The 24,970-nt window shown below is 42.3% G+C and overlaps 1 protein-coding gene across 1 annotated transcript; it reads right to left on the reverse strand.

Moving 5' to 3' along the window:
• Nucleotides 1–2,015: 2,015 nt before the first annotated feature.
• Nucleotides 2,016–23,243, reverse strand: col1a1b (collagen, type I, alpha 1b). Its single transcript, XM_030077647.1, has 51 exons — nucleotides 23,019–23,243; nucleotides 21,125–21,319; nucleotides 20,480–20,496; nucleotides 20,175–20,207; nucleotides 19,160–19,252; nucleotides 18,308–18,376; nucleotides 17,863–17,907; nucleotides 17,561–17,614; nucleotides 17,016–17,069; nucleotides 16,510–16,563; nucleotides 16,198–16,251; nucleotides 16,050–16,103; nucleotides 15,827–15,871; nucleotides 15,610–15,663; nucleotides 15,380–15,424; nucleotides 15,098–15,151; nucleotides 13,749–13,847; nucleotides 13,470–13,514; nucleotides 13,280–13,378; nucleotides 13,093–13,146; nucleotides 12,858–12,965; nucleotides 12,283–12,336; nucleotides 11,837–11,935; nucleotides 11,572–11,625; nucleotides 11,297–11,395; nucleotides 11,016–11,069; nucleotides 10,821–10,874; nucleotides 10,638–10,691; nucleotides 10,463–10,516; nucleotides 10,080–10,124; nucleotides 9,879–9,977; nucleotides 9,449–9,556; nucleotides 8,587–8,694; nucleotides 8,326–8,379; nucleotides 8,014–8,067; nucleotides 7,721–7,828; nucleotides 7,288–7,341; nucleotides 7,074–7,127; nucleotides 6,735–6,896; nucleotides 6,399–6,506; nucleotides 5,779–5,886; nucleotides 5,466–5,519; nucleotides 5,172–5,279; nucleotides 4,940–4,993; nucleotides 4,652–4,759; nucleotides 4,296–4,349; nucleotides 3,931–4,038; nucleotides 3,544–3,826; nucleotides 3,233–3,423; nucleotides 2,870–3,112; nucleotides 2,016–2,604 (listed from the first exon to the last, which is right to left on the reverse strand). Exons 1-51 carry the CDS (start codon nucleotides 23,098–23,100, stop codon nucleotides 2,458–2,460), a joined length of 4,341 nt encoding a protein of 1,446 aa, XP_029933507.1. The 5' UTR covers nucleotides 23,101–23,243; the 3' UTR covers nucleotides 2,016–2,457.
• Nucleotides 23,244–24,970: the final 1,727 nt, after the last annotated feature.

The following is a 24,970-nucleotide window of genomic DNA, read 5'->3' on the forward strand; positions in this document are numbered from 1 at the left end:
GTCACAGGCTTTATGTGCACTGCTTGTGCAGCAGGTTGCAGGACCAGTTATGAATATCTCAGTCGTATTAGCATTCAGTTGAAAAGAGTTTGGGACCATTCACCCCTTCTTGACAAGAAGACAGTAGTAAAAAATTGTCTGCTAAAATCATTAGGGTTACAACAGATGGAGTTGCATATCATGTGCATGAAAATGGACAGAAATGTCATGCCGTCTGATAATGTGCCCCAAGTCTCCAGCAGTCCTGCACAGAAAGCTCTGCAGTTTCAGCACTCACTGGAGCCAGAAAAGATTACCTCGGGAAAGTGCAGTGCAACAACACAGCAATGACTGATAAGCACCAAAGATAACACAAGGCACTGGATGGCTTTGGGCCTTAATATATCTTTGATCTTTATCTGTGATAAATCCACTTATATTCTTTGTTCATGGGAAACAGGACTCCTTGTCACTCCACACCCGCAATAGAAGCCAGCAGGGAGCGAAGCTCTTCACATAAACTTGGGTTGAAATGATTTGACTCTCCTCCCTGTCATCCACTTATTGAATTTAGCCTTCATAGCCCTTATTAATTAAACAAACAGCAAGCAATAAGACACAAATCCCAGATCAGAGGTAATTACCAATTACAGAAATGGATGTGTAAAAATTCCTGGAGAATTAAAGTTGCTGCTGTTCCATTGCTACTCCAGAAGGTGTCACTCTGTCTGTACTTATTTTGGGGCCAAGCACCTCAATCACACACACTCCCCTTTACCAGTTTGATAAAAGGATATCATTTGTTATCATGCAAATCTGTATTTCTATATTGGAGAGACCAGGAAGATTCAGTTGAATATAAACCATACTGCAAATAACTACATATGTAACTGCAATGATTCAAGCCAATTGATATTGGTTGTTATTTGCTAGATTTTATCCTGTGACCTGTTTAAGATGAATTTCTTTATATATTTAATGACAGGTGTGATGAAAAGAAGCTTATGTGTGCTCAAAGAGGAAATCACAAAGCTATGTGTCATTAAACATTGGCCTTGTTTTCACTGCTGCTAAGTTTAAAAAAAGTATTTCTATGCAACGGTTGTGGAACAACTGGTTTTCAAACCAAATTTAAAGCAAGTTTAAATTTCAGATGTAGCAAATTGCATTTCTGTCTTCACCGACGCAACAGCCTCTGAATTGGTTGAATTCATTTTCATTATATATGGAATATATGGAATATTTTCCAAATCCTAAAACCTAACCTCAGTTTCACAACAGTTGCAAAACAGGACAGTGAAAACTCAGCCATTGAGTAGACCACTTCACATGCTTTATTTCAGCACCCAAAATAATTAAAAACATCTTGATTTATTATACATGTACAAAATAAGTACAGAATCTTTCTTTTAAACCATGAAAGTGGGTCTGCTTCAGTTTTACTTTTTTACTCTTTTCTTTCTTTTTTAAGAAACCCTTCGCGAAAAAGAAATCAACAAACAACATAAACAAAAGGGTGGGAGATGTGTGCTGTTTTAGTGAAGAGGAGTTATCCACAGGGCAAACAGACATTAGGTCAACACTGAACACATGGGCAGGGAAATGATATTTAACCAGTCACTTGCTTTTATCTACAAAGACATGAATGCATGCATTACATCCGCAGTGATCACTTTTCAGAGGACCTCTGTCATGAGAACCAACACTGAAGAAAACAATTGCACTGCATAGACAACAAGACAATGAGTCAATTTACTAGCACCAAAGGTTCTGCAGGCATTAGTGGCAATAGTTACAGTATGATAGTGATAGCTTCCCTATCAAACACCAATAACTGGACCTCATTGGATTGATAATAGCACCTTTGACTGTTGTTGGTTTTCCCCTATCAGACTTGTTGTGTAAAATATACCCTTGCGTTTAACAAAAATTAGGGGTGACTTCTAGTATGAGGTAGCCATCAAGGTATCAAAATGAAGATGATTTTCTTTGTCTTGCTCTTTTAATGGTTGCTTATCTAAGCAACTTTCAGGTGTTTTTCATGAAGTCAGCACAAGAAGACACTTCACACTTTTTACAATTTATTTAACACCAGAAAATGGTACATATTTGTTGTTTTCAATGTCCTTCTGCAGTGGTAAAAAAATGGCAAACGTCACCTGTGTTTCATTGTGTGTGTAGATCTTTTTTGTTTTTTTCAAACTCCAGGGGGAAATTTTACACAAGCATATATTATTTTCTTGTTGCCAGTGGAAACAAAAGATTCTTTTAAAGTGTCCTTGTGGTTGGTTTCGGTTGAAGGTAGCAGTCCCGAAAAAATGCTTCTCAGGATTGGAAAAACACAAACACTGTCTTCAGTAGAGTGGTTTTAAGCATGTGGACCAATGGCAGCCGAATGAGTTTTGAATGCATAGAAAAGGATTTAGAGATGACTGCTAGAAAAAAAACAACAATTTCATGTCCATATTTCTTTCCTTTTTACAAGAAGCAAACTGGGCCAATTTCAACGCCAAATTCCTGATCAGGTGCACCAACATCCATAGGAGCAATGTCAATGATGGGCAGGCGGGTTGTTTTTGATGTGCTGTAGTCAATGACTGTCTTGCCCCATGTGCCAGTGTGTGACTGTGGAGAGAAACAAAAGAGAGCGAAAGTCAGAAACCGTTCACAATTTGCTTGAGAAATTCCACCACAGTGAGATTTTAGTTACAAGTGAAAATGTAGAGTGCACTAAAGATCACAAAATCATCTCACATCCTTGCAGGCAAAGCTGGGTGATTTACCACACTGCTTTTGCACATTTCATTTTTTAAAAATTCCAGCGTCATTTTAAATATAAGGTAGCTGTAGGTTAAAAAAAGTAGAAAAAGAGAGATGGAATATAGCTCACCGTGCAGCCATCCTCGCTGACGCTGTATGTGAAGCGGCTGTTGCCCTCAGCTCTGATCTCGATGTCATTGGAGCCCTGGAGCATCAGGGCCTTCTTCAGGTTGCCGGTGGCAGAGTCCATGTAGGCAATGCTGTTCTTGCAGTGGTATGTGACGTTCTGAGAGGCCTGGTTGGACATCAGGCGCATGAAGGTCATCTGGATGCTGACGTCCTCGGTATCAGCTCCATCAGTGCCATACTGGAACTGCATGGGAAATGGGAGAGAAGGAGGCAGAGGTTTTAGAATTCATCATGGTCCATGAACTGATCGGAGTTTTGATGGTAATAATGCCAATCAAAAGTGTTTCTGGCTGTGTTTTCCCACCTGGAATCCACCAGTCATGGCTTCGCTGAACCAGACGTGCTTCTTCTCTCTGGCGTTCTTGCTGAGGTACCAGTTCTTCATGGGGATGCTGGACTCGCTGGGGTAGACGCAAGTGGCGCCAGTCTCCATGTCGCAGTGAACCTTGACAGCATCCAGAATAGAGCCCTGGTTGGGGTCAACCCAGTACATGCCTGTGCAAATGCAGGAACACAGTTTGAAGAGAGTTTGAAGATTAGGTCATCCTTGTATCAAACATGGTTTCATCTTGGTTCGGTATTATTGCACTGATCTGGGCCTCTCATTGCACTCACCGCTCTTCCACTCAGGGTGGCACATCTTCAGGTCACGGCACATGCGGGCAGGGTTCTTCTGGGTACCCTCGGGGCTGCGGAGGTTCTCGATCTTCTGAGTCAGGGTCTTCAGGGTGGTGTCAACCTCCATGTCGCGATCGCGCATCATGTTGGGGTCATCAGCACGGTAGTGGCCACCACGGAAGGGATCGGGGGCCTTCTCCTGAATAGGCTGGCTGATGAAATCAAATCCACCGCCAGGGGCTCCAGGGGGTCCGGGAGGTCCAGGGGGTCCGGGAGGTCCCTAATTAGAGTTAACAGGCGTTTACCTAAAGCATTACTAATCTGCACGCATGTGTATGAGGTTATGCATATTTGTGACGAAAAAGAGATCACAGCGCAACTTACAGCAGGTCCCATCTCTCCATTGCGACCGCGAGGTCCAGGGGGTCCAATGGGTCCAGGCAGACCGTTCATGCCATCCTTACCAGGGGCACCAGAAGATCCAGCAGGTCCCTATGATGCAAAAGCCACATGATTACTTACTAAGGGTAAAACACGGATTCAGGACAGTTCCCCTTTATTGACAGACTGAAGACCATATGTGTATGTGTACAACAAATATTTCTGTATAACTGTGATGTGTACACACACACACACATATATATACATATATGTACACAAACTCTCCTGGTCACACCATAGGGGTAGTTTATTTTTTCTATCAGTGATAATGTGGTAATGTGACAGATTGTAAAAGCAGTTGTACTTACTCTAGGTCCAGCAGGTCCAGAAGCACCAGCGGGTCCTTGCTCTCCAGCAGAGCCCTAGAGGGATGTGAAGATTAAAACATTAAAAATTACATCACTGACTTGCAAATCATAATGTCAAAACTACAATGAGTCACCTGCATCTAATGTACCTTTTATAAGAGACAATATACATTTTGTGGTAATCAAAACTACAAATTATACATGTAGCTGAGAAGTTTGTATAATAGCCACTTTTACATGTAACCAGACATTATTTGAAGGTCCTACTCCAAAAAATCCTGATAATTGGTAATGTGTAGTGAATATTGGGATACACCAGCCATTTTAGCCTGTGCAGGATTGAAATGGTTACTCACAGCAGGTCCGGGAAGACCCTGCATGCCAGAGAATCCTCTGTGTCCCTTGTGGCCTCTCTCTCCAGCCTCTCCAGCCTCTCCCTTGTCTCCACGAGCACCAGCAGGGCCCTGATAGACAGCAGCAGGAGGTCAACATGTTATAGCAGGTTCATAATCATCTGTCCCATTGAGTTTAAGATTGTGGCAGTATTTCAGAGAAGGGTAGGTAGGCTTGTGTATGTGTTTCTGTGTAAAGAAACATTTTGGTTATGTATATTAAAGGTGTGTATGATGTAATGTTGAACATACATTAGCACCACGGGCACCAGCGGGACCAGATGGGCCAGCAGGACCGGCAGGACCCTAAAGGAAACAGAAAATTAAAAAATCTTAGCAAGTCTCCATGCACAGAGCACAATGATATTTTAAAAATGTAGGAATGTACAGCCATGCAAAGTGAGGAATTGCAACTTCTTATAAACTGAATAATAATAGTAATAAGTAAGGTACATTTTTGACCTAGATCAAAATATGCACTTACAGCCTCTCCACGGTCACCAGATTTGCCAGAGGGGCCAACAGCTCCAGGGGCACCAGGAGCACCAGGGGCACCAGGAGGTCCAGCAACACCACTCTCACCACGGTCTCCCTACAGGAGCAGCCAAACAGGGAACATCTCTATTGAGAAGCTGTGTCCACAACAACATGAATGATGCACAGAATGATGCTGTTTCAGTAGGGACGCCATTTTGGAGTAAAGTTTAACCTCTGAGATCAAACTGCTACTTCTTCACGCTTAATGACAATTAAAAAAAGGCTAGAGGGGAAGGTTTACCTTGGGGCCAGGAGGTCCATCACGACCAGGGGCACCATCGTGACCAGCAGATCCCTGTGGGACAGAAAGTGATGCTGGTTAATCATCACAATGTTCAGCTGGTGAGCCTAGTTGTTTACCATCAAAGTGAACAGCACAAGGCCTCATTAGCTACACACACATGTTCATGAGTTTTTGGGCTAACAGCAGTAATAATAGTGAAGTCTCAGTTTAGTGTGTGAATGAGCTCTGTATCAATGTCATCCTTTACTGGACTTTGTGATAACAGTAATTCTGATGCTGGTTCAGTATGAAACAGACTGAGGCCTCTTACTTCACGACCAGCCTCTCCGGGAGCACCAGCCAGTCCAGGGGGTCCCATGGGTCCAGGAGGTCCACGCTCACCAACAGGTCCAGAAGGTCCCTGCTTTCCAGGCTCACCCTGAGTGAATACAAGAGAGAAGTTATTGGTGTGGCTGAAGATGGAAGCTATAAGAAAAAGAAAGTAGAGCACTTTAAAGCCCATATCCCCACTGAATACTGGTTATAGTTGTTTTTTGCAATTATGACATCATGAAGAGTTGAGAAGGTGGATAGAGTATAATGTTGGTATATTGTTTAAATTATGTCTGTGTTTATGGTATTAATGCCATGCTGTCCTGTCCTGTCTTTCAGAACAGTCAAATAGTGCATTTGATTGGTGTGTCCATTGCTCTACATAGCAGAATTATGTCTAAGGAGCTCAGCTAGTTAGCATTGCCTATTTCACTGTAAAGCCTCTATCACTATGTGGAATTTAGTAAGCGGTAAGATGTTGATTTTTTTTTTTTTTTTTTTTTTAACCAGTATCACCAAGACAAACTATTTCTGATACTGATTTTTAACATTTTGATCTATACGGTATAATTTTTTTGCAGCAGCCATGGTGCTGACACGCGCTCAGGGAATACTCACAGATGGTCCGGGCAGACCACCGAAACCACGCTCTCCACGCTGTCCAGGCAGACCTACAATACCACGCTGTCCAGCAATACCCTGAGGTCCAGCGATACCAGGGGCACCCTGCGCAGGGACAAGCAAACAGCCACAAGTTAGTGACTCTTATAGAGGCACAGAAAAAGCTGAAAAAGCAGTTTCCTATGTTGTATTGCAGGTGATCAAAACCACTGACACAAAGCCATTTTAGGGTGTAATGCAGAAAATAATAAATTCCCCTATCTATCATCTATCATGATCATATTACGTCCTAGGTGCATCTATTGAAAAAGTGAAATTTGAAGGGGTACTTACAGCAGGTCCGTCAGAGCCAACAGATCCCTTCTCTCCAGAAGGTCCGGGGGGTCCAGCAGCACCAGGCTCACCAGGGCGACCAGCAGCACCAGTCTCACCACGAGCTCCTCTCTGTCCCTCTTTGCCAGTGGGTCCAGTGGGTCCAGCGGGTCCAGCAGTTCCCTGGAAACATCCAGAGGTGTCAGGTCAGCCTGACTGGCGTTCAGTCACACTGATGAAGGCCATGATGACCACTGACATGTTGATCTTTCATGTCGCCCCTGCATTTGGTGATTCTGACCTGACAACTGATGTATAAAGAAATGCTCTGTGTGTGGAAAATTAGGAGGGGAGACTTACAGCAGGGCCGGGGGGTCCAACTCTGCCAGCGGGTCCGGGGAAACCAGTAGCACCCTATGCACATACACACACACGCACACACGCACAAATACAATGAGAAATGATATCCTCCACTTCAGAATGAAAAATAAAACAGGATCAGTGTTTTTACCATTTTTGTAAGCATAATTCAATGGTAACATAAGAGTTGCTTGGAGGTTGATGTGATACTTACAGGGGGTCCAGCACCACCACGAGCACCTTTGGGTCCAGAGGGACCAGCAGGTCCCTATAGACACAAAAATATACAAGTTAGACGGGAAATAGAATATTTAATATCAAAATATAATTTAGTATAATCTTTATATTAACAACATGACCTAATCAAAAGTTTTCCATTCATCCAATTCATTATCAGCTCTGGGTCGTTCAGTCACACTGATGAAGGTACAAGTTTTTAATGTGTGTGCTTCATATAATTAAATCAGCATATTGACCTACAATGTTAAATACATCTTTTCTAAGGCTAGCAACCAAAGTGAAATTACAGACATTGATAGCAGTGGAGGTTAACATGCTGTGACTTGACTGCTTATGATGGCTGTAGTATATAACAGTGGTAATTAGGATGATATGTGGGTGTGTTTTATAAGCGCAGAGAAACCTACCTGAGGTCCAGCAGCTCCGACGGGTCCAGCAGGGCCAGCAGCACCAGCGTCTCCCTTGGGTCCAGAGTCACCAGTCTCTCCCTTGGCACCAGGCTGACCATCAGCACCCTGTGGTGGGATGATTCAAAGGAGGACAAGAGAGGGAAATGTTGAAAGTGTGCTTTCTTGTGAAAATTTAAATCCTAAATTCTAGCATTAGGATAGAGGGCTTTGCATTTTCATCTTTTAATGCATTTAAATCTGTAGAGAAATGTCAATGTGCTGAAATGGAATATAACGATGGAGGTTCTTACAGGGGGTCCAGCGAATCCAGCAGGTCCAGGAGGGCCAGACTCTCCACGCTCACCCTGTTAGATTATGGGAAAAGGGACATTAGAGACTGCAAATGCCCTACATGTAATGTTGTCATTTATGTTTTATTTATTTTAGCAGGTCACTCAGGTATCGATGTGTGCAAGAGTTTCAATACACAGTGCAGCCAGTAAGCCTATTCTATGAGTGTTTCATGGTACACTACAGAGTTTTCAGTGTGTTTTATAGGACACTTGAATGTATTCTGTGTTTTCTAGCAATCTGTGGAGTGTTTCTTTTGAGATCAAACTTACAGGGGAACCGCGAGGTCCAGTGGGTCCAGCAACGCCAAGGGCTCCAGGCTCACCCTACAGTTGAATGAGAAGAAAAAATATTAGCTAAATATTTGATCAGTCATACAAATGTTTCAAAAATTATTTAATTTAATGAGGCACCAGTTTATAGTGATTTGACCCTGGAATAAAGCAATGGCTCCATTTTTCTGCACAGTATATGCGAATACAGATAGTAAATAAAGATAGCAAATGCATAAATGCAGTTGTGTTTGGCCTTACCTTCTCACCCTGACCACCGGGAGGTCCAGGTGGTCCAATAGCACCAGTCATTCCACGCATGCCATCCTTGCCAGGGGCACCATCAAGACCCTTGGGTCCACCCTCACCCTGAGAAGAAACAGAAGTTCACACGATGAAGATTTATTTCCAATATCAGATGCTGAATTTGTTGATATGCATAAACATAACCCATGCTTATGTATGAGATACCCCAACAGGGTATTAGCTTGTAACTGTGTGGAATACACTGAAATATTTTACTGATTTTAAATTGAAAATAGCTTTCTTTAATTGCATTTTTGTGTACTCTCTTTTTGTGTATACTCTTACTAGACTAATTTATTTCTAATCAGTCACACAAACTTGAGTAAGAATTAAGAATAAAAATAAAAGAATAAAAAATGTCATATTTGAATAATACATGTTTTTTCTTTTCTTTTCTTAAAGGTAGTATTAAGGTACCCTCTTAAAGGTTAGCAGAAGCTTCTCAACTTTCTGCCACGACGTTTGGAAATTTGTGATGTGCTTGATTTTTACTGGTAATTTTAGAGAAAGTAGTGTTTATATATAGAACCACGTCTCTAACTTTATCCTAACTTGAAAAATGTGATCTCCTAAAACCCACTATCCTGTTGTTTAATGTTTAGTGTGCGGCTGATTGTGCAAGAATATAATGATTAGCATAACCTGTTATCCACAACCTAAAATTTAAACCTAAAACCTTAAAAAAAATTTTTGTCAGAACAAATGCGTGTATATACATTTTTACAAGCATCTCATGATTCCTACTCAACCCAACACTTAAACTGGATGTGCTCAAATGGCTGCCGTAGGAGACTAAAAGGACAGGTGTGATACTCACTTTCTCTCCCTTGACACCGGGCAGACCGCCAGCACCGCGCTCACCGGGCATTCCCTGCATACCTGGGGGTCCCTGACCACCGGGGGCACCAGCAGTACCGGGCTCTCCCTGCACACACACACACACACACACACACACAATGGGAAATAATGGCATTATTCCCCATTCAAAACAACCTACTTCATGCATACAGTGCAATTTTAAAGTATATGTTAAATAGAAGTCAGCACTGATCATTGGAGGTGAAAAGGTGTGTTTTTATGTTTGTTTACATGTTGTTTTTATGCTGAATCTGCGTGGAGGTGAGATACTAAATGCACTTTTATTTTGAGCATAAGGAGATGAGGCGGGTGTGTGTGGCAGGTGTTCAGTGAAAACAAAAGCTGGAAGTGTGCGAGTACATGGATACGGGAGAGACTCATAAACAAACCTTAGCACCATCGTTACCAGCAGGACCAGGAGCACCACGGGGTCCAGTGGGGCCAGCGACGCCAGTGGCACCACGCTCACCAGGGAATCCTCTTTCACCCTGGAGGAGAGAACGGACACATCAGCCATGACCATCAGCTAAAGGATGGAGGAACAGCGTCTAACACACTGTGCCCAAAGCAGGGTATTTTGAGATACTCACTCTGGATCCAGATGGGCCATGGGGTCCAGCCTCACCGGGAACACCCTGCACAACAGAGAGAGAGAGAGAGAGAGAGAGAGAGAGAGAGAGAGAGAGAGAGAGAGAGAGAGAGAGAGAGGAGATGGTTACCATGAAGTCTGATTCACAACAAGAGTGGAGTCATGAAAACATCATTAAACTTCACTGATGAAAGTATGAGTTTGCGTGCAGTATGTATTTGACAAATGTATGCTATGTCTGAACAAGCAGCTGACCATTTCAAAAGAACAGCTTATAACAGCTTATTGCAGTATATGCCACATTGAAGTGAACTGAGCACTGACTGCAAGTGGCAACAAGTTTAGATGTATAAATAACATTGGGCACATTCACAATTCGCTTACCTGCTCACCAGGCTTGCCAGTCTCACCAGTAGCACCCTGGGGTCCGGGCAGTCCCTGCAAAAGTAATAAGAGGAAGAAAATGTTGGGTTAACAGATGGAATTGTGACACAACTAAGAAATAAATAAACCCAGTAAAAGATGGGGCTCATGCTGCTTAGATGCTCTCAAAACCTACCTGGAATCCAGGAGGACCAGCGGGTCCCTGCTCTCCCTTCTCACCAGCAGATCCCTACACAGGAGAGAGAAAAGAGAATGATAAGGAAACTGCATATGACTTATCTCCCGTGATATGTTCAAAAACAAATGGCAATATCAGTATGGCCATGTAATGCTGCAATCATTCTGAAAAGCGACGTACAGCAGGGCCAGAAGGTCCAGGAGCACCAATGTCACCATCTTTGCCAGGGGCGCCCTAGGAAGACAAATCATTATACAGACACATCCCAGTTAGACACTGCTTTATCCATTTTGTGAATATTCATTTTCTCTGTAAAATATCTCCTATAATAATAGATGTTAAGTGCTTTAGTTTTGAAAATATGCAAGTACTTACAACAGGGCCAGCAGGACCGCCAGGACCTCTCTCACCGGCCTTACCAGCGTCACCCTGGGGAAAAGAAAATATCACATTTGGTGAGGAGTGGATGTTGCCCTACTATTTCTATTTTATTTTACCTTCATGGATAAAAAAAAAGTAATCACTGGGCTAGATGTTATTGATCCCCTGATGAGTTTGAGGATACCTATAATTCAGTGGATACACCCTCTGCAAAGTCTATTTTGGCATTTGAAATTAATAAAACTGGGCAGAAGGACATTTAGGTATTTACTCACAGCGACTCCCTTGGGTCCGGGGAATCCCATAACTCCAGGCTGTCCTCTGGCTCCAGCGGGGCCAGGAGGTCCGGGGCGGCCATCTTGTCCAGAGACACCCTAAACAACATTGGAGGACAGGAAAGAAGCTGAGAATGTATTCCCTTCTTGTGAGGAAACTTTATTATGTTTCCAATCTGTTGTTATTGCGAGAAAAATATCTTAAATATTTTGAAATATGGTGAAATACAAAACTGGACAGCACTATTACAAACTATCAGTGAGTCAGTACTTACAGAGGGGCCAGCTTTGCCATCGGGACCAGGGCTTCCAGGGCTACCAGTCACACCCTAAAGAGGGAACATAGCCCAAAAATTAAATTAAATTCAGTGTGTAAACAGAGCAACAACACTTGAATGGCACAGCAAGTTGTTTTAACGGTGCTGACTGTATGCTCTATTACGCTGCAATGAGTCAATGTTACAGCGTTAGACTAAGTTTCTATGATGTTGCATCAGCATTAAAATGTTACACCTAAGAGAGATCTTTTGCAAAACTCACCTTAAGTCCAGGTGCACCAGGCTCGCCAGGGCGTCCAGCCTCACCAGTGGCTCCCTGAGCTCCCATTGGGCCGGGGGCACCACGCTCACCAGGGCCTCCCTGTCAAACAAATGGGGGAAAGTCAGGTGAGATTGTTTGTGTCTATAATACTGTGCTGTCACAAGTGAGATTATGCGCTAAATGGCTTTTGGTGAATTGGATGGTTCATTACAATTCTGCTATGATTTCCTAAAAAAAAATAATTTAAACTTGAAAATCAAAAGTCAAGTGTGATTGCTGATGGCTGTACAAGTCATTCTGATGTTAATGAACATCTGATTTCGGATTATGAGTAGAATTAAGTCCAATAGGTTTGAATCCACGTAGGATTTACTGGCCTGGAATAAAGTTTGTTAAATTTAGTCCTGACATGGTAGATGACTCCACCGGTTGAGTCGCAAACTCACCTTACCACCAGCAGCTCCATCAGCACCAGGGAAACCACGAGCACCAGGGCCACCCTAATGGGGCAAACACAACAACAATGTCACTAATTGGGGTGGAAAGCACCCACCTCACACCTTCAGGGTGAATCCCCCTGGGAATTCAATATAAAACAGAGATTACAAGAGTTCAATTAAATGGGTGAAGTGTCACATTTTAGAAATTTGAACTACTTTCCTAACATCAGTGATGCTGAGGAAGAACCAACTCTTTCACGGGTCACATTATTATGTGTGTGGATGCTGTACAAGCAAAGTAAAAAGTAAATATCATAACCCATCCCATTATTATTTAAAATTGTCGTTCCATGATTGCTTTCTGTGCATTATGGGATAGGCTCCAGCACCACATGACCCTGGTATGCAAAAAGTGGGTATGGATGGATCATACATGTTTTAGTTGTTTTCTATGCATCTGTTTTGGTCTCCATTTTGCTCAGTGCCTGAGACAGCTGTCCTGCTTGACTCACCCACCCTCTCTCAAAAGAAACTATGTGACTAATTCTGATGTAGGTGATGAGTAAGAGGAAATAACATACACGCTCTCCAGGGGGTCCACGAGGTCCAGCACCGCCAGGCTCTCCGCGAGCGCCTCTCTTTCCCTCCTCCCCAGAGGGTCCAGGAAGTCCCTGAACTCCAGCGGGGCCCTAGAGAAAAAAGGAGGCGTGAAGAGTCAGTTAGAACAGCAGCAAAAAGACCTTACATGTTACAAAATATCATAAAACAGGGTCAATGTATTTGGACAACACAGGATCAATACATTTGATAACTTACAGGCTCTCCCTTGGCACCAGGCTCTCCCTTAGAACCGGGGGTACCGACGTCACCCTGTTAGCAGAAAGACGCACACAAACAAATTCACTTTGGTCAATCCCTGGTCTTTAGCTCAGAAGAACAATATGATTAATATTAAGGCTCATGAAGTTCACACAAATGACATTTTCACTGACTGTCTACTCACATTGTTACCCTTGGGTCCAGGGGCGCCAACAGCTCCCTGAGCTCCAGCAGGACCACGAGCTCCAGGGAAACCAGGAGCACCAGCAATACCAGCAGCACCCTGAGGAACGCAGAAGTGGATGTCACATCACTTCATGCACAAGGTTTGTAGCTGCAAGTGTAATAAATGGATCGAAATACATGATACTTACAGGAGATCCCTTGGCACCAGGTGCGCCATCAGATCCAGGGTTACCCTGTTGTGAAAGGAAGAATACAGAAACATTTCAGCGTCTGGATTCAGACATTACAGAGTAAAACAGCTAAAAATCATAACCATGAACTGTAAATACAAAGGAACTTTTATCTTATTGCATTTAGGATGCTTATTGTTTCCTTGCCGGAACAAGCGCAGTTTAGGAGAGATGTGACACTGTGTAAAAAAAAAAGACGAATGAGAGCAACTAAAAACAAAACCAGTGTATACTCACAGCAGGACCAGTGGGTCCAGCAGGTCCAGGGTTACCAGGCTCACCACGGGCTCCCTGTGGTCCCTCAGATCCACGGGCTCCCTGAACACCAGTCTCTCCCTGTGATGGGAAGCAAACAGCTGCTCTTAGTCTCAATCATGGAAAACTGCAAGTCAATATCATGTTTTATATGTGTGCACATGTTAGTTAATCAAAAAATGAACAAACAATATATATATAAAATAAAAACGTAGTCCATCTAGGCATGCAAAATGAGACTGAGATTGTTTACATCTGATATAATTTGATATATAACAGATTATCTGATATAACAGTAAACGGTTGTAGAGAATATCTCTCAGTGCACATGGGTAAGTTCACATTAATTTGAGAAAATGAGGGACTGAATATCTTCTACCACAATTTTTAAAAGCATAAAACCTTGTACTGGTATAATGAGGAAGTGGAAATCAGAGGGTCACTCCTTTCAGCCCTCCTTTCAAATTCAGTCCTCTGTCTTTGCAAAAGGCAGAGTGGACTACAAAAGGAGGTAAATTGTTTCCTCCTGTAGGCTTATTAAAACATGTGAGAAGTATTTATAATTATAATAGGTGAGTGTTACAGGATATTGCAATAGCGCCATGGCTGACAGTTACAAGTGCTTCACTACCACGGGGGAGGGGGGCGGCAGAGGCAGGGCATCATCAGAGGTGTACCAATGCCATCTGGTGGCTACTTGCTGGGGCAAGAAGCACCTTTTCAGTTTTGCAATATGCTGGCTAGTAGTGGAGAGTAGAGTGGAGTGGAGAAGTGGCCGTTCATTCATTTCATCCAAGTGGAATTTGTGGTGTTACTGCTGATCCTGAGTATGCTGTTGAAATCCCATAATCCAGGGAAGGTGGCACTGACCCGAAATGGTACACAGTGCAACTGTCTTCAGTCTTCAAACTAATGCCAAAGATTGGGGTGATGGTCGGGCAATTGATCAAGTGCAGCAATCAAGAGAAACATGAAAAACCTCAGAGTGAGCCTGATGCTCTCTGGAGGGTCAGATGGATAACACAGGGGGTTTGGCACTAGAACAAAAAACTGTGATCCTTTGTAAGGTCTCTCAAGCTATCAAGGTGACGCTTTGTTGAACTATTAGATAGCAACCGCAGTTTGAAAGGGTTGTTAAGGTACAGAATAAAACAAACACAACAACTAGTCAAGATGGGCATTCAGAGTAAAGCAAAGAGGTACAGTTGAGGTTTATGTAAAGATGCATCAACACCTATCAAGCAATTTGGACAGCCTAATTGCTTGGTAGGTGGATCAGCTATGATCACCTTGGATGGATGTGGAAATGGCTTGTGTATTGGGAGACTTACCTTAGCTCCAGCACCACCAGGGAATCCAGGGGGACCAGCAGGTCCAGTGGGTCCCTGGGAGATAAAGATACAAGTTGTTAACAAAAGTTTGGGCTGAGATTGATGATATGGCACAGAGAAATCCAGATATTTGACTGCATGACAACAGTGAACCTTTCCATTCATAGAGTGTGTTTCATACCGAAAGTATCACAGAGTTAGCTATAGCATTTAAGGTTGTTGTCACTGAAAAATTTTACGTAGCTGGTGTAAACATGCAGCTGAATAAAAAATAATACTTACAGGGGGTCCAGCAGCACCAGTGTTGCCATCGTTACCGCGAGCACCCTGCAGAGGATAAAGATATTGGATCAAATTAATGTTTTCAAAATGAATACAGTATGAAGTAGGACATCAGAATATATTATTAGCAGCTTAAAAAAATATCAAGTGATTGAGCAGTTTAACCAATCTAAGGTGTTATGGTTTACTAAACAGGTTTATATAGGAAAAAGTTCAATTTTAGTGCTTACAGCAGGGCCAGAAGGTCCGGGGCGGCCTCTCTCACCAGGAAGACCACGAGGACCCTGGGGGAGAGTTAAAAAGAGAAGGATATTATCTTGATGAAGTGCTTACATTTGAGATATAAGTCAATTAACATGTTAGTTTTAGCACAAATGGGTAGTTCACCGTTAGAGTGATGTTTATGTCAAATTTGATGATAAAAAAAGAAAAAAAAAAAAAACTCACCATGATACCAGAGGCACCATTCTCACCAGGGACACCAGCATCTCCCTGTAGACAAAAACATGAGAAAAAAATAGCTAAAAAAGACTTAAGAATGACTGTAGCCGACTGATACAATACAAAATATTCTCAGCGATGACTAAGTCCCATTTTACTGCCTGGAACTGCTGATGTCGAGATCCCTGCATCGGCAACAAGCGTATATACAAGAGTGTTGCTGTTTTACCTTGAGGCCAGCTGCTCCAGTGTCTCCCTTAGCTCCATCCAGACCGCTGAAACCCTAAGGGCAAAATCAATTGCAAGGTCAGATGACACAGCAACAACGCATCATTTGAAAATGGTTATGTTGGCGCCGAAATCTCCTCCGCACTCACTCTGTGTCCCTTGATGCCGGGCAGTCCAGGGGTTCCGGGGAATCCACGAGCTCCCTGCAGGAGAGGAGGACAAACAAGAGATATTTCATTAACTTTTGTTCAGAAATAATATCTTAATGCTTCTTGTAATACACTACCCAATAGTAAACTGAGTTATGGGGGAGTTCCCTGCAGTATACAGGAAACAGAATCAGGACTGTGTGTGTGTGTGTGTGTGTGAGTGACCGAGGTCAGGTCACAATCAGGCCCATATTAACATCCATTTTTGGCTGACCTTTTGTTGACCTTCATCCTCTATGGAGCATCACTCACCTGAGGGCCAGCGGGTCCACGCTCTCCGGGGCGACCAGCCTTGCCGGGCTCACCCTATAAGAGACACACAGAAAGATGAGCACAAACACATCAGTGTGTGGACGCATAGCCACTGTCACAAACTCTGCCCGACAGGCACCTTACAAATAATAAGAAATCACATTGTAGCATATATTTTTTTTGGGATTTTTTTTTTTGCCTCTTTACATCTTCTACACTGCAGAAGATGAGTTTAGGCTGAACAAAATACACTGAAATAGCTGCAATGGCCAGATAACATACAGGCCATATACATTCCTCTGTGCATACACTCTGCTGTGTGTGAAGTGCTGGGAAGTGTGACTCGATTTTTGGCTGTGTGCTTATATAAAGTATGAATACAGACGTACTGAAACTGTGTATTGAGTTGAGCTATTCATTTTGTACTGGATAACTCTCAGCAGATTCAAAGGATGGCATCAAAAAGAGGAACATGCAGTGGGGAAAAAAATCAGCCGATCACTTACATCATCTCCGTTCTTTCCAGGGGGGCCAGCAGGACCGCGAGGACCCATGGCACCCTATTGAGAGCAATAAATGACTGGATTAGTAAAAAAATCAGTGTTAATATTCTGAGTGCATGCGTGTGAATATGTACTGCTGTGCGCCTGGGTGTGTCTTTGTCAGTGTGTGTGTGTGTGTGTGTGTGTGTGTGTGTGTGTGTGTGTGTGTGTGTATGTGTGTGTGTGATCACTGACAACAGATGATGTGTGCAGATGTGTGTCAGTGGGTCAGTGACTACTACAGGAAGTGAAACAGGAGGGACAGGAAGTACAGTGTCACAGCTGCTACCAATAAGGAAGTACAACTAAATAAATCAAATTGCATCTTATTAATGAAAATTAATGAAAGTCTCTGGGTGCCTTAATAAATTTTAACACCATTCAGACTGGATGACTATTTTGCATCTTTGGTAAGGTCAAAACAGCTGACCTTTTCACACAAACCTCGCGTCCTTATCATAATCAAATCATGCAAAATGTGCATTTAGTAGAAAACTTTGTATACTCACAGAAGCTCCAGGCTCACCAGGCTCTCCTGGGGGGCCAGTGAAACCCTGAGGACCCTGAAGGACGATGAGAGAAAGAGAGAAAATCAGTGCAACATCATCTTTAATGTGCATGTATGTATGTGATTTCATCTATTGGATACAAGAAAAAAATGCCCCTGTGAAGACATTTCAGCCAAAACCTCTGATTTGAAACATCATGCACAGCGTATTAGGTATTCTACATCAACTCTTAACAACAAATAAGCTGTGAAAACTCTAAATGAGCAGATGAGCTGTCATGTTACTGATAAAGGAATACTTACGGAGGATCCAGGGGGGCCAGGAGGACCACGGGGACCCATAGGACCCTGTTGACCAAGATCAGAAACAAGGTATTAGATTATCCTCATTTATGTGTGAGATGAGACACACTTAATATCACCAAGTGCTATCAGGAGCTACACAAAACTGGAGTGCAGGCATTAGCTTGGATAGTGGTGTGTTAAAAGGGCAGTTATCGCCTGACAAACACTTGATGACTTACTACTGAATTATCTTAATTTCTGCTGTCTCACTTTGCAAAGACATCGAAGTATATTGCAGTGTTTTGGATGGATATACACATCCATACCACACTAATTGTCTATCCACATCGGGACAAATGCTGCATCTACAATACAGTGTTATTTTTGCATTTGTGGTGATAAACGTTGTGTGTTCTCAGTTTATTAAATCCCTGAGGGTCAAAATAGAGCAAAGCATTCATACCATTGGTCCGGGGACGGCTGGGCCGCTTGATTTGGATGGGTCAACATAGCTCATTTGAGGAGAGAAGTTCTGTAAAGGAAGGAGAAATCAATTAGTCAATGACCTTTGCTTTCAGCTGAAACTTTGTTTTACAGTGTTTTGTAGATCAATAACAGACCAGGCAGTAGAGAAAGATAATTAAGACAACATGAAGTGACTTTTCCTGGGGTGATGTCGCAAATAAACATCACATGGGACACCTAAGACGCCCCTTTACTGACTGTAACTTGGCACATTTAGAAAGTCAGCGCATTTAGTGGGGACATTTTCACAGTGTTGCCTGAATGGTCTACAGCTTTTTTTAATTAAACTTACAGAAGGAAGGATCATATCAAGTGGCTCAGATGTAGCACAGATTTACTAGAGGACTTTAACGTCTTAAAAGGGTGTAAATGCTCAGTTTGCCTCTCATTTAAGGGCACTAATTCAAGGAACAGAGACAGCGATGCTTGATCAACACTTAACACTTAACAATATTCTGAGAGTTTTAATGAATGAAAAACAGGCTTGTGAGTCAGTGCAGTTCTATTTCCTCAGGTCTAAACCTGAGGGCAAAGGGAGCTGTCCGCAGTCCCAGTGCTGAAACAAACACAGAGGGGACTCTCTTGTTGTTCCCCTCTAGCTCAAAGCTTTGCCTGCCCATCTTTTCCCTAAACTGTCTGTTATGTCAAATTATCTGGTAGAAATAAGGGTTTACTTTCATGCATGTGGATTAACCCAAACCCAGCCTAAAATGGGTCAAACACCAGTCAAAATCCCTGACTGTGACAGCAGTGCTTTACTTCCTGGATGTTTTGACATGGAGGTACTTACTCCACCAAGGCCAGGGGGTCCAGGAGGGCCAGGGGGTCCAGGGAGACCAGGCTGGCCGGGGATTCCATCATTGCCAGGAGGACCGGGAAGGCCCTGCAGAAAATAACAGACAGACACGGTCATTGTTTTATTATTCATTATACTGTTAATCTATTTGTTTTAAAGGCTAATCTGTCCTACAGGAAACATTATGGCTCATAGTACAACTAATAGTGCCATGTTAGTTGTAATAATGATCAATATTGACAAACTGGATAGACAAATGAGCCAGTAGTGACAGTGACTATATGGTATATTTTGTGATGTTATTTATTTATATAGCCCCTTTCCTTTACTCTGGTATTTTAAAGAATTTTACATCATGTTCTCGTGTTGATTTGTCCTTATAGTTGACCAAAAAAAGGCTTATTTTGAATAATAAAAGATTTCAAAAAGCATTAAATAAGTTCATTTTCAATTTGAGCTTGCATACTACTTGTTAGTTACATATTGTGGCTTACATTAATTCTTCATTTATCAGCCAGCAGATATTTGTTATGTGACCTTTGAACTTTTAATGACCTGATGACCTTTTGACATACACCAAAGGTCATTGGATCAGTTATGTTGTAGATTTTATCAAGATTGAAATTAGTTTTTTTAGTGTAGCTGTGTACATTTTCATATATTTAGTCAGGAAACAAAAACTCTGCTGCACTTAAAAAGATTGGGCAATTTCCATGATCAAGAACATGTGCACATTTTTACTGAAATCTTACATCTAAATCAACAGCATGAGCCACTATGAGCATTGGTGAAAACTACACAATCAACCACAAAACAGAGAAACATTGTGCTGTGAATGTTTGGACTCAATACAAACAACTTGACTCAAGTGTGAAATAATCCTGTTTAGCCATATATAACAGGCTTTCTTGTCCACAGTCATTTTGTACCTCCATCTTATTGTGTAAACTCGATAGAAAGTATGATATTCCTTGACACGTGAGTGAAGCTGAAGTCAACTGGAACCTACCCTGTCACCCTTGTCACCAACATCTCCAGGGCCCTATAAACAGGCAGAAAAAGAAAGTTAGGGTTTCCTGCAGTGACTCCTTCATATTCTAAAAAAACCCACTTATGTTATGCAAAGTGTGTCACCCAGGATATGGGCTCAAGATACACATGCAGATGTCATTACAAATTAAACCAAATGGTGTCTCTAAAAAGGGATTCTTTTGAAACACACACCCACACAACTAATCAACATATGAATTAAAATAAATACTCATACACTCACACACAAATATCCATTCACATTAAAGTTAAAAAGTAAAATACCTCTGGCATCTGGGGTCCTACAGAATGAGTGGAGAAAAAGAAAATGTCAGCACCCTTTGACCTATTTTCATGAAAAACAAATCATAACATCTGACATTTACATAACAGTGTAAATCTAGCAGGTGACAGGGTAGGCCTGTATGTTTTTGCCAGGTCCGGCGTCACACATCACAGCTACAGATCCTTAACAGGGCCAAGTTGGAGGTCAGGACAACTTAAAACATGTAATATTTCACTTGGATTGTTGAAAAGCATGAGTATTTTGATGTGAATCTATAATAATATCTGCTTTGGGAGAAATGTAACATTTTGCATAAACCCTGTTGCACCCTGCGGTGTAATCCTACAGGTAGGCGCATTGGGAGATTACATATTCAATGCGGAACTTCGCCAAAAAGTAGTTGTAATCCGTCTTTAAATGGATAAAAATACAAAGGAAGAACTGAACAGAGAGTAAATCCAAAGGGATGCTTTTCTGAAATAAAATCCTTAAGCAGGCCGCAGGCTTAGGGCCTTCAGTCCATATCTGGTCAGCAAGCCCCATAGTCAAAAATGAGGTGCCTCAAATGAACTGGGAGGCACTAGGTGGCGCCAAAATACTAATTGAACCACAAAGAAAAGGTGAGGAGGATCAAGGTAGAGTACCATCGATGTCAGGGCAGATAGGGCAGCACTCTCCATCGGGGATGATGGGATCAGCGCACTGGGAGGTGTCCTCGCAAACTACTTCGTCGCACATGATGGTTCCGCTGTCGCACACGCAGATCTGGCAGGGCTCTGGTTTCCATACATCCCTGTCGTTGTACAACTGTCCGTCCAATGTGCAGCTGCCAAATGTGCCTGGGAAGAGAAAGTCAAGGTGAGCTTGATGACATTAGATAAAAGTCCCATCTGGGAGCTGACATCTAGGATATTTGTCTCAAAAATGGTTCAACCAATAAAGAGTGTATCTTAGTGGATCCTTTAAGTGACTCAGGCCGTCAGTGTGGCCTGTAGGTAGGGTCTTGTTTACCCTGGGCTATGTATGCACAGGTGTGTATCACTAAGTGGGCCTAGGCATTTACCAGGGCCTTAAAGGAAATTAAAGGAATTAAAGGAAAAATACCACACAACACCCATCTTATCACTAGCTCTTTCACTTTTGCTCTCACAACTGTTAGACCCTGAGCCAACCAACTTGTCCAGTCAGTAGCACAAAGCCTTTAGGACGTTTAGTCAAAAATAACCAGGTTGAGCATCTCAGCAAGTCATTACTTCAATTGGATATACCAACATAAACAGTAAACAGGCTATGCCAGTGTGCCAAAGTCTTAGGAAGGCTTGAATGTTTGATGGCAAGAACAACTCATGAAAAGGAATCGACCTTTTGAAGCTCCACTGTGCCAACAGGCTATAATAAAACAGCGATGAGCTCTTCATTATCTGGGCCTGCAGTGTATTAGATCAGACACTTCCCTGCCAGATAGGAGGCATCACCAACCACAATCCCAAATTTCTGCACAGCTTTGATGAAGAATTTTTTTTTTCCGGAAAATTACTGGTGAAGAGCGTTAGATAGAGGGGTTTCATCACAGTTTAGGCTTTTTTGTGGGTTGGGCCTTAGAGCAGTGGGAGGATTTGGAGCATTTGGAGTCAGCATGTGCAGCTCCGGTACTTGCCACGGAGAGGCGCCATTAACGTAGAAAAGGCTCCTCCACACACCCTTCTCTGTACGGTGATTAATTGACGTCTAGACAATTTCAGGCGACGTAATAGTTCAGCAATTTTCCATTGTCCTCATAACTTATTCCAATAATCTATTCCAAGTCTACACAAACTGGAAATAAATTTTGATTTATTAAGTGTAACTTGTTCATGTAGGGGTTTTTTTTGTTTTGTTTTGTTTTGTTTGTTTGAAAAGTTTGCGTGGAAAATACTAAAATTATCTTTTTTTTTTTTTGCTTCCCCATGTACCTTGTCTGTTCACGTCTGATGCGTTTATGGAGTTACTGCTGGAACATCTAAATGCTAGTCTTAAGCCTTTGACATATCCCTGACTCATGATTAACCTTTTTCCAAAGTTAGTGATAAAAAAATGCTTTGCAAACTAAAATCCATCTAATTAAGCTGTCATCAAAGCAACTGACAGTTTGCAATAGTACGTATATGCTTGTATTCTGCCTCAACTCCAAATGAACTCAATGTCCTGTCATTGCGCATCAAAGATTGTGCAGCTGCTAGAACTTCCCTGGCTCTGGGAAACACATTTGCGCTCCTTTGGAGGACGCACTGAACATGTATTTGCACGCCAGTGAGACAAACCGCATTAATCCCGTTCTATAAAGCTCTATCCACTTCCAGATCTCCAAAATCACCAAAACGCACCACTGTGTAACATTTTTTCACCATCATTGCCCAGTACTTGGAGTCAGGTCTCCCGCAGAGCAGGATCACTTCCAAACACAACAGAAAACAGCTCAGCATCCTTGCGGGCTCTCCAGATGTTGAAGGTGCCTCTGTCCCAAAACAACTCTAATCAATGTTTGAAAGTGATACTTACTATCATCCTCGCCTTGACCTCTCGCCAAAAGCACCGTTGCGCTGAGCAACAGCGCTAACCGAATATCCACAAAGCTGAACATGTCTAAATATTAGACATGTAGACTCTTTGAGGCAAGGGGAATCCTGTTTTTCTCCTCAGACACCTCTCATACAAGTTAGGGTCCGGTCTGTGTAACTCCAATCCAGACCCTAGCAGAAACTCCCTACTGCCTAAACAAATGGGTAAGCTTGGCTTTTATATGCCAAAGCTTTTGGGGAGGTCCTGGGCGCACAGGATAACTTGTACATGTTCAAGTCACAGAGTCCCTCCTTCATCACTCAGAGGGGCCGTCTTAAAACATATCAAACAAGTTCACGTTTCAGCTTAAACGTGGAAGTGCAGTCATCACTAGCGCGTCGGTCCTGCTCCGCTTAGACACTTTCTGTCATCTTCCGGATTTCGATGGATTTTCTTAACTGAAACTTTGGATGGGGTGCTCTGTCTTCAGAGCATCCAGCATGAGGCACAGTGCTGATTTTGAGTAGTTTGGACGTGGAATGGTTTTATTTTAGGTTGCAGATCATTTGTATCTTTTCATTAATCTTACTGTACAATCTGTATGTTGTATTCCCAGTAGATGACTAGTTTGATTTTGGCTGTGCAAGAGGCTGGGCTTGTTTTAAAGCTCATTTCACAGATATTCTAAGAAATAACAAGAGTTCAGACCATGGATGTTGTACTATAGTGTCAGTTAATGCAAAGGCATGGATATGCAAACCAGATGGAGATTAAAATGTATATTATCTGTAAATGCAGATCCACTTTTAACATCTAGTTAATCCAAATGTGTTACTTTATGTGAGAAATAAAGAATATGTCTATCCCATACAGACGTTCTTTGGTGACGGTCCTCTAGGTGGTATGATCATATCAAAACCATAAATACAGTAAATTGGTTTAGCTCTGGGCCTGACTACCTGGTCAGTATCAAGCACCTGCACCTGTGGGATCCACACTTTGCCTTACAGTAATGCTGTGTGCAGTACATCCAGTATGTTGATGATGAAATTTAAGTTTACTTCCTCAAGCCTGAACCATAAAGCATGGTAAAATGTACATCATGCTTTTATATTTTCTTCATTTATTAGACATTTCAACCCTTTCTGTACCACTTCTTACCCTCTCTTATACATACAGTGTGCTGAGATAAGCACAATTGACACTGTTCCCATTATGGACTTTTGACCTTATTTCAGTCATCCCAAATGATCCAAATGGAACAAAATGAGTTTAATAGCATGCACAAAAATCCTATACTGACGGCAGTGACATTACATACATAATCCACATTTTCTAAATCAGGTTTGGCCCTCCTATCTGTATGATGTTAGACAGTGAGAGAGAGAGAGAGAGAGAGAGAGAGAGAGAGAGAGGAAAAAAAAATTGGCATGTCCACAAAGCACTCTGGTTACACTGTGGACACGTTGCAGCTTCGACAACTCTGGCCCAGTCTGACCTTTCATTTATTCTCTTCGTTTGTCTTTCTTTGACACTCGGCCCAGTGAACTTGTCCTGTCTTCACAGGTTGACAACAATGAGAGATATGAAGTGTTTTATGTTTTTATAGGAGCAAACGAACAAACTGTGGCGGTATGTCAGGCTGCTGATGTAGAAGGACAAGTGAAAGTGAATAAAGTCATTTTGGAGTGGATATTTGAAATATGTTTGAAATATGTTTTCTCTGTGAGTCTGATGACATAAGCTGCACCTCTACGTCTGAGGGCGGCTGTTACCTAAAGCATCAGGTTAGCTAAGACTTGTATCAGTTTTTATGGTGTGGCTTCAGCTGCAGGGAAAATTAATAGTTTCCGAGGAAGCTGGCTATGTGGTTAATGATTTTGTCTATGTTAAGCAGGTATTTTTTCCGCATCTGTTCTTAGTCTAATGAAAGCTGGGCGACTTCTCCAACA

This window comes from Myripristis murdjan, chromosome 19, assembly GCF_902150065.1.
Source record: "Myripristis murdjan chromosome 19, fMyrMur1.1, whole genome shotgun sequence".
NCBI classification, from domain to species: Eukaryota; Metazoa; Chordata; class Actinopteri; order Holocentriformes; family Holocentridae; genus Myripristis; species Myripristis murdjan.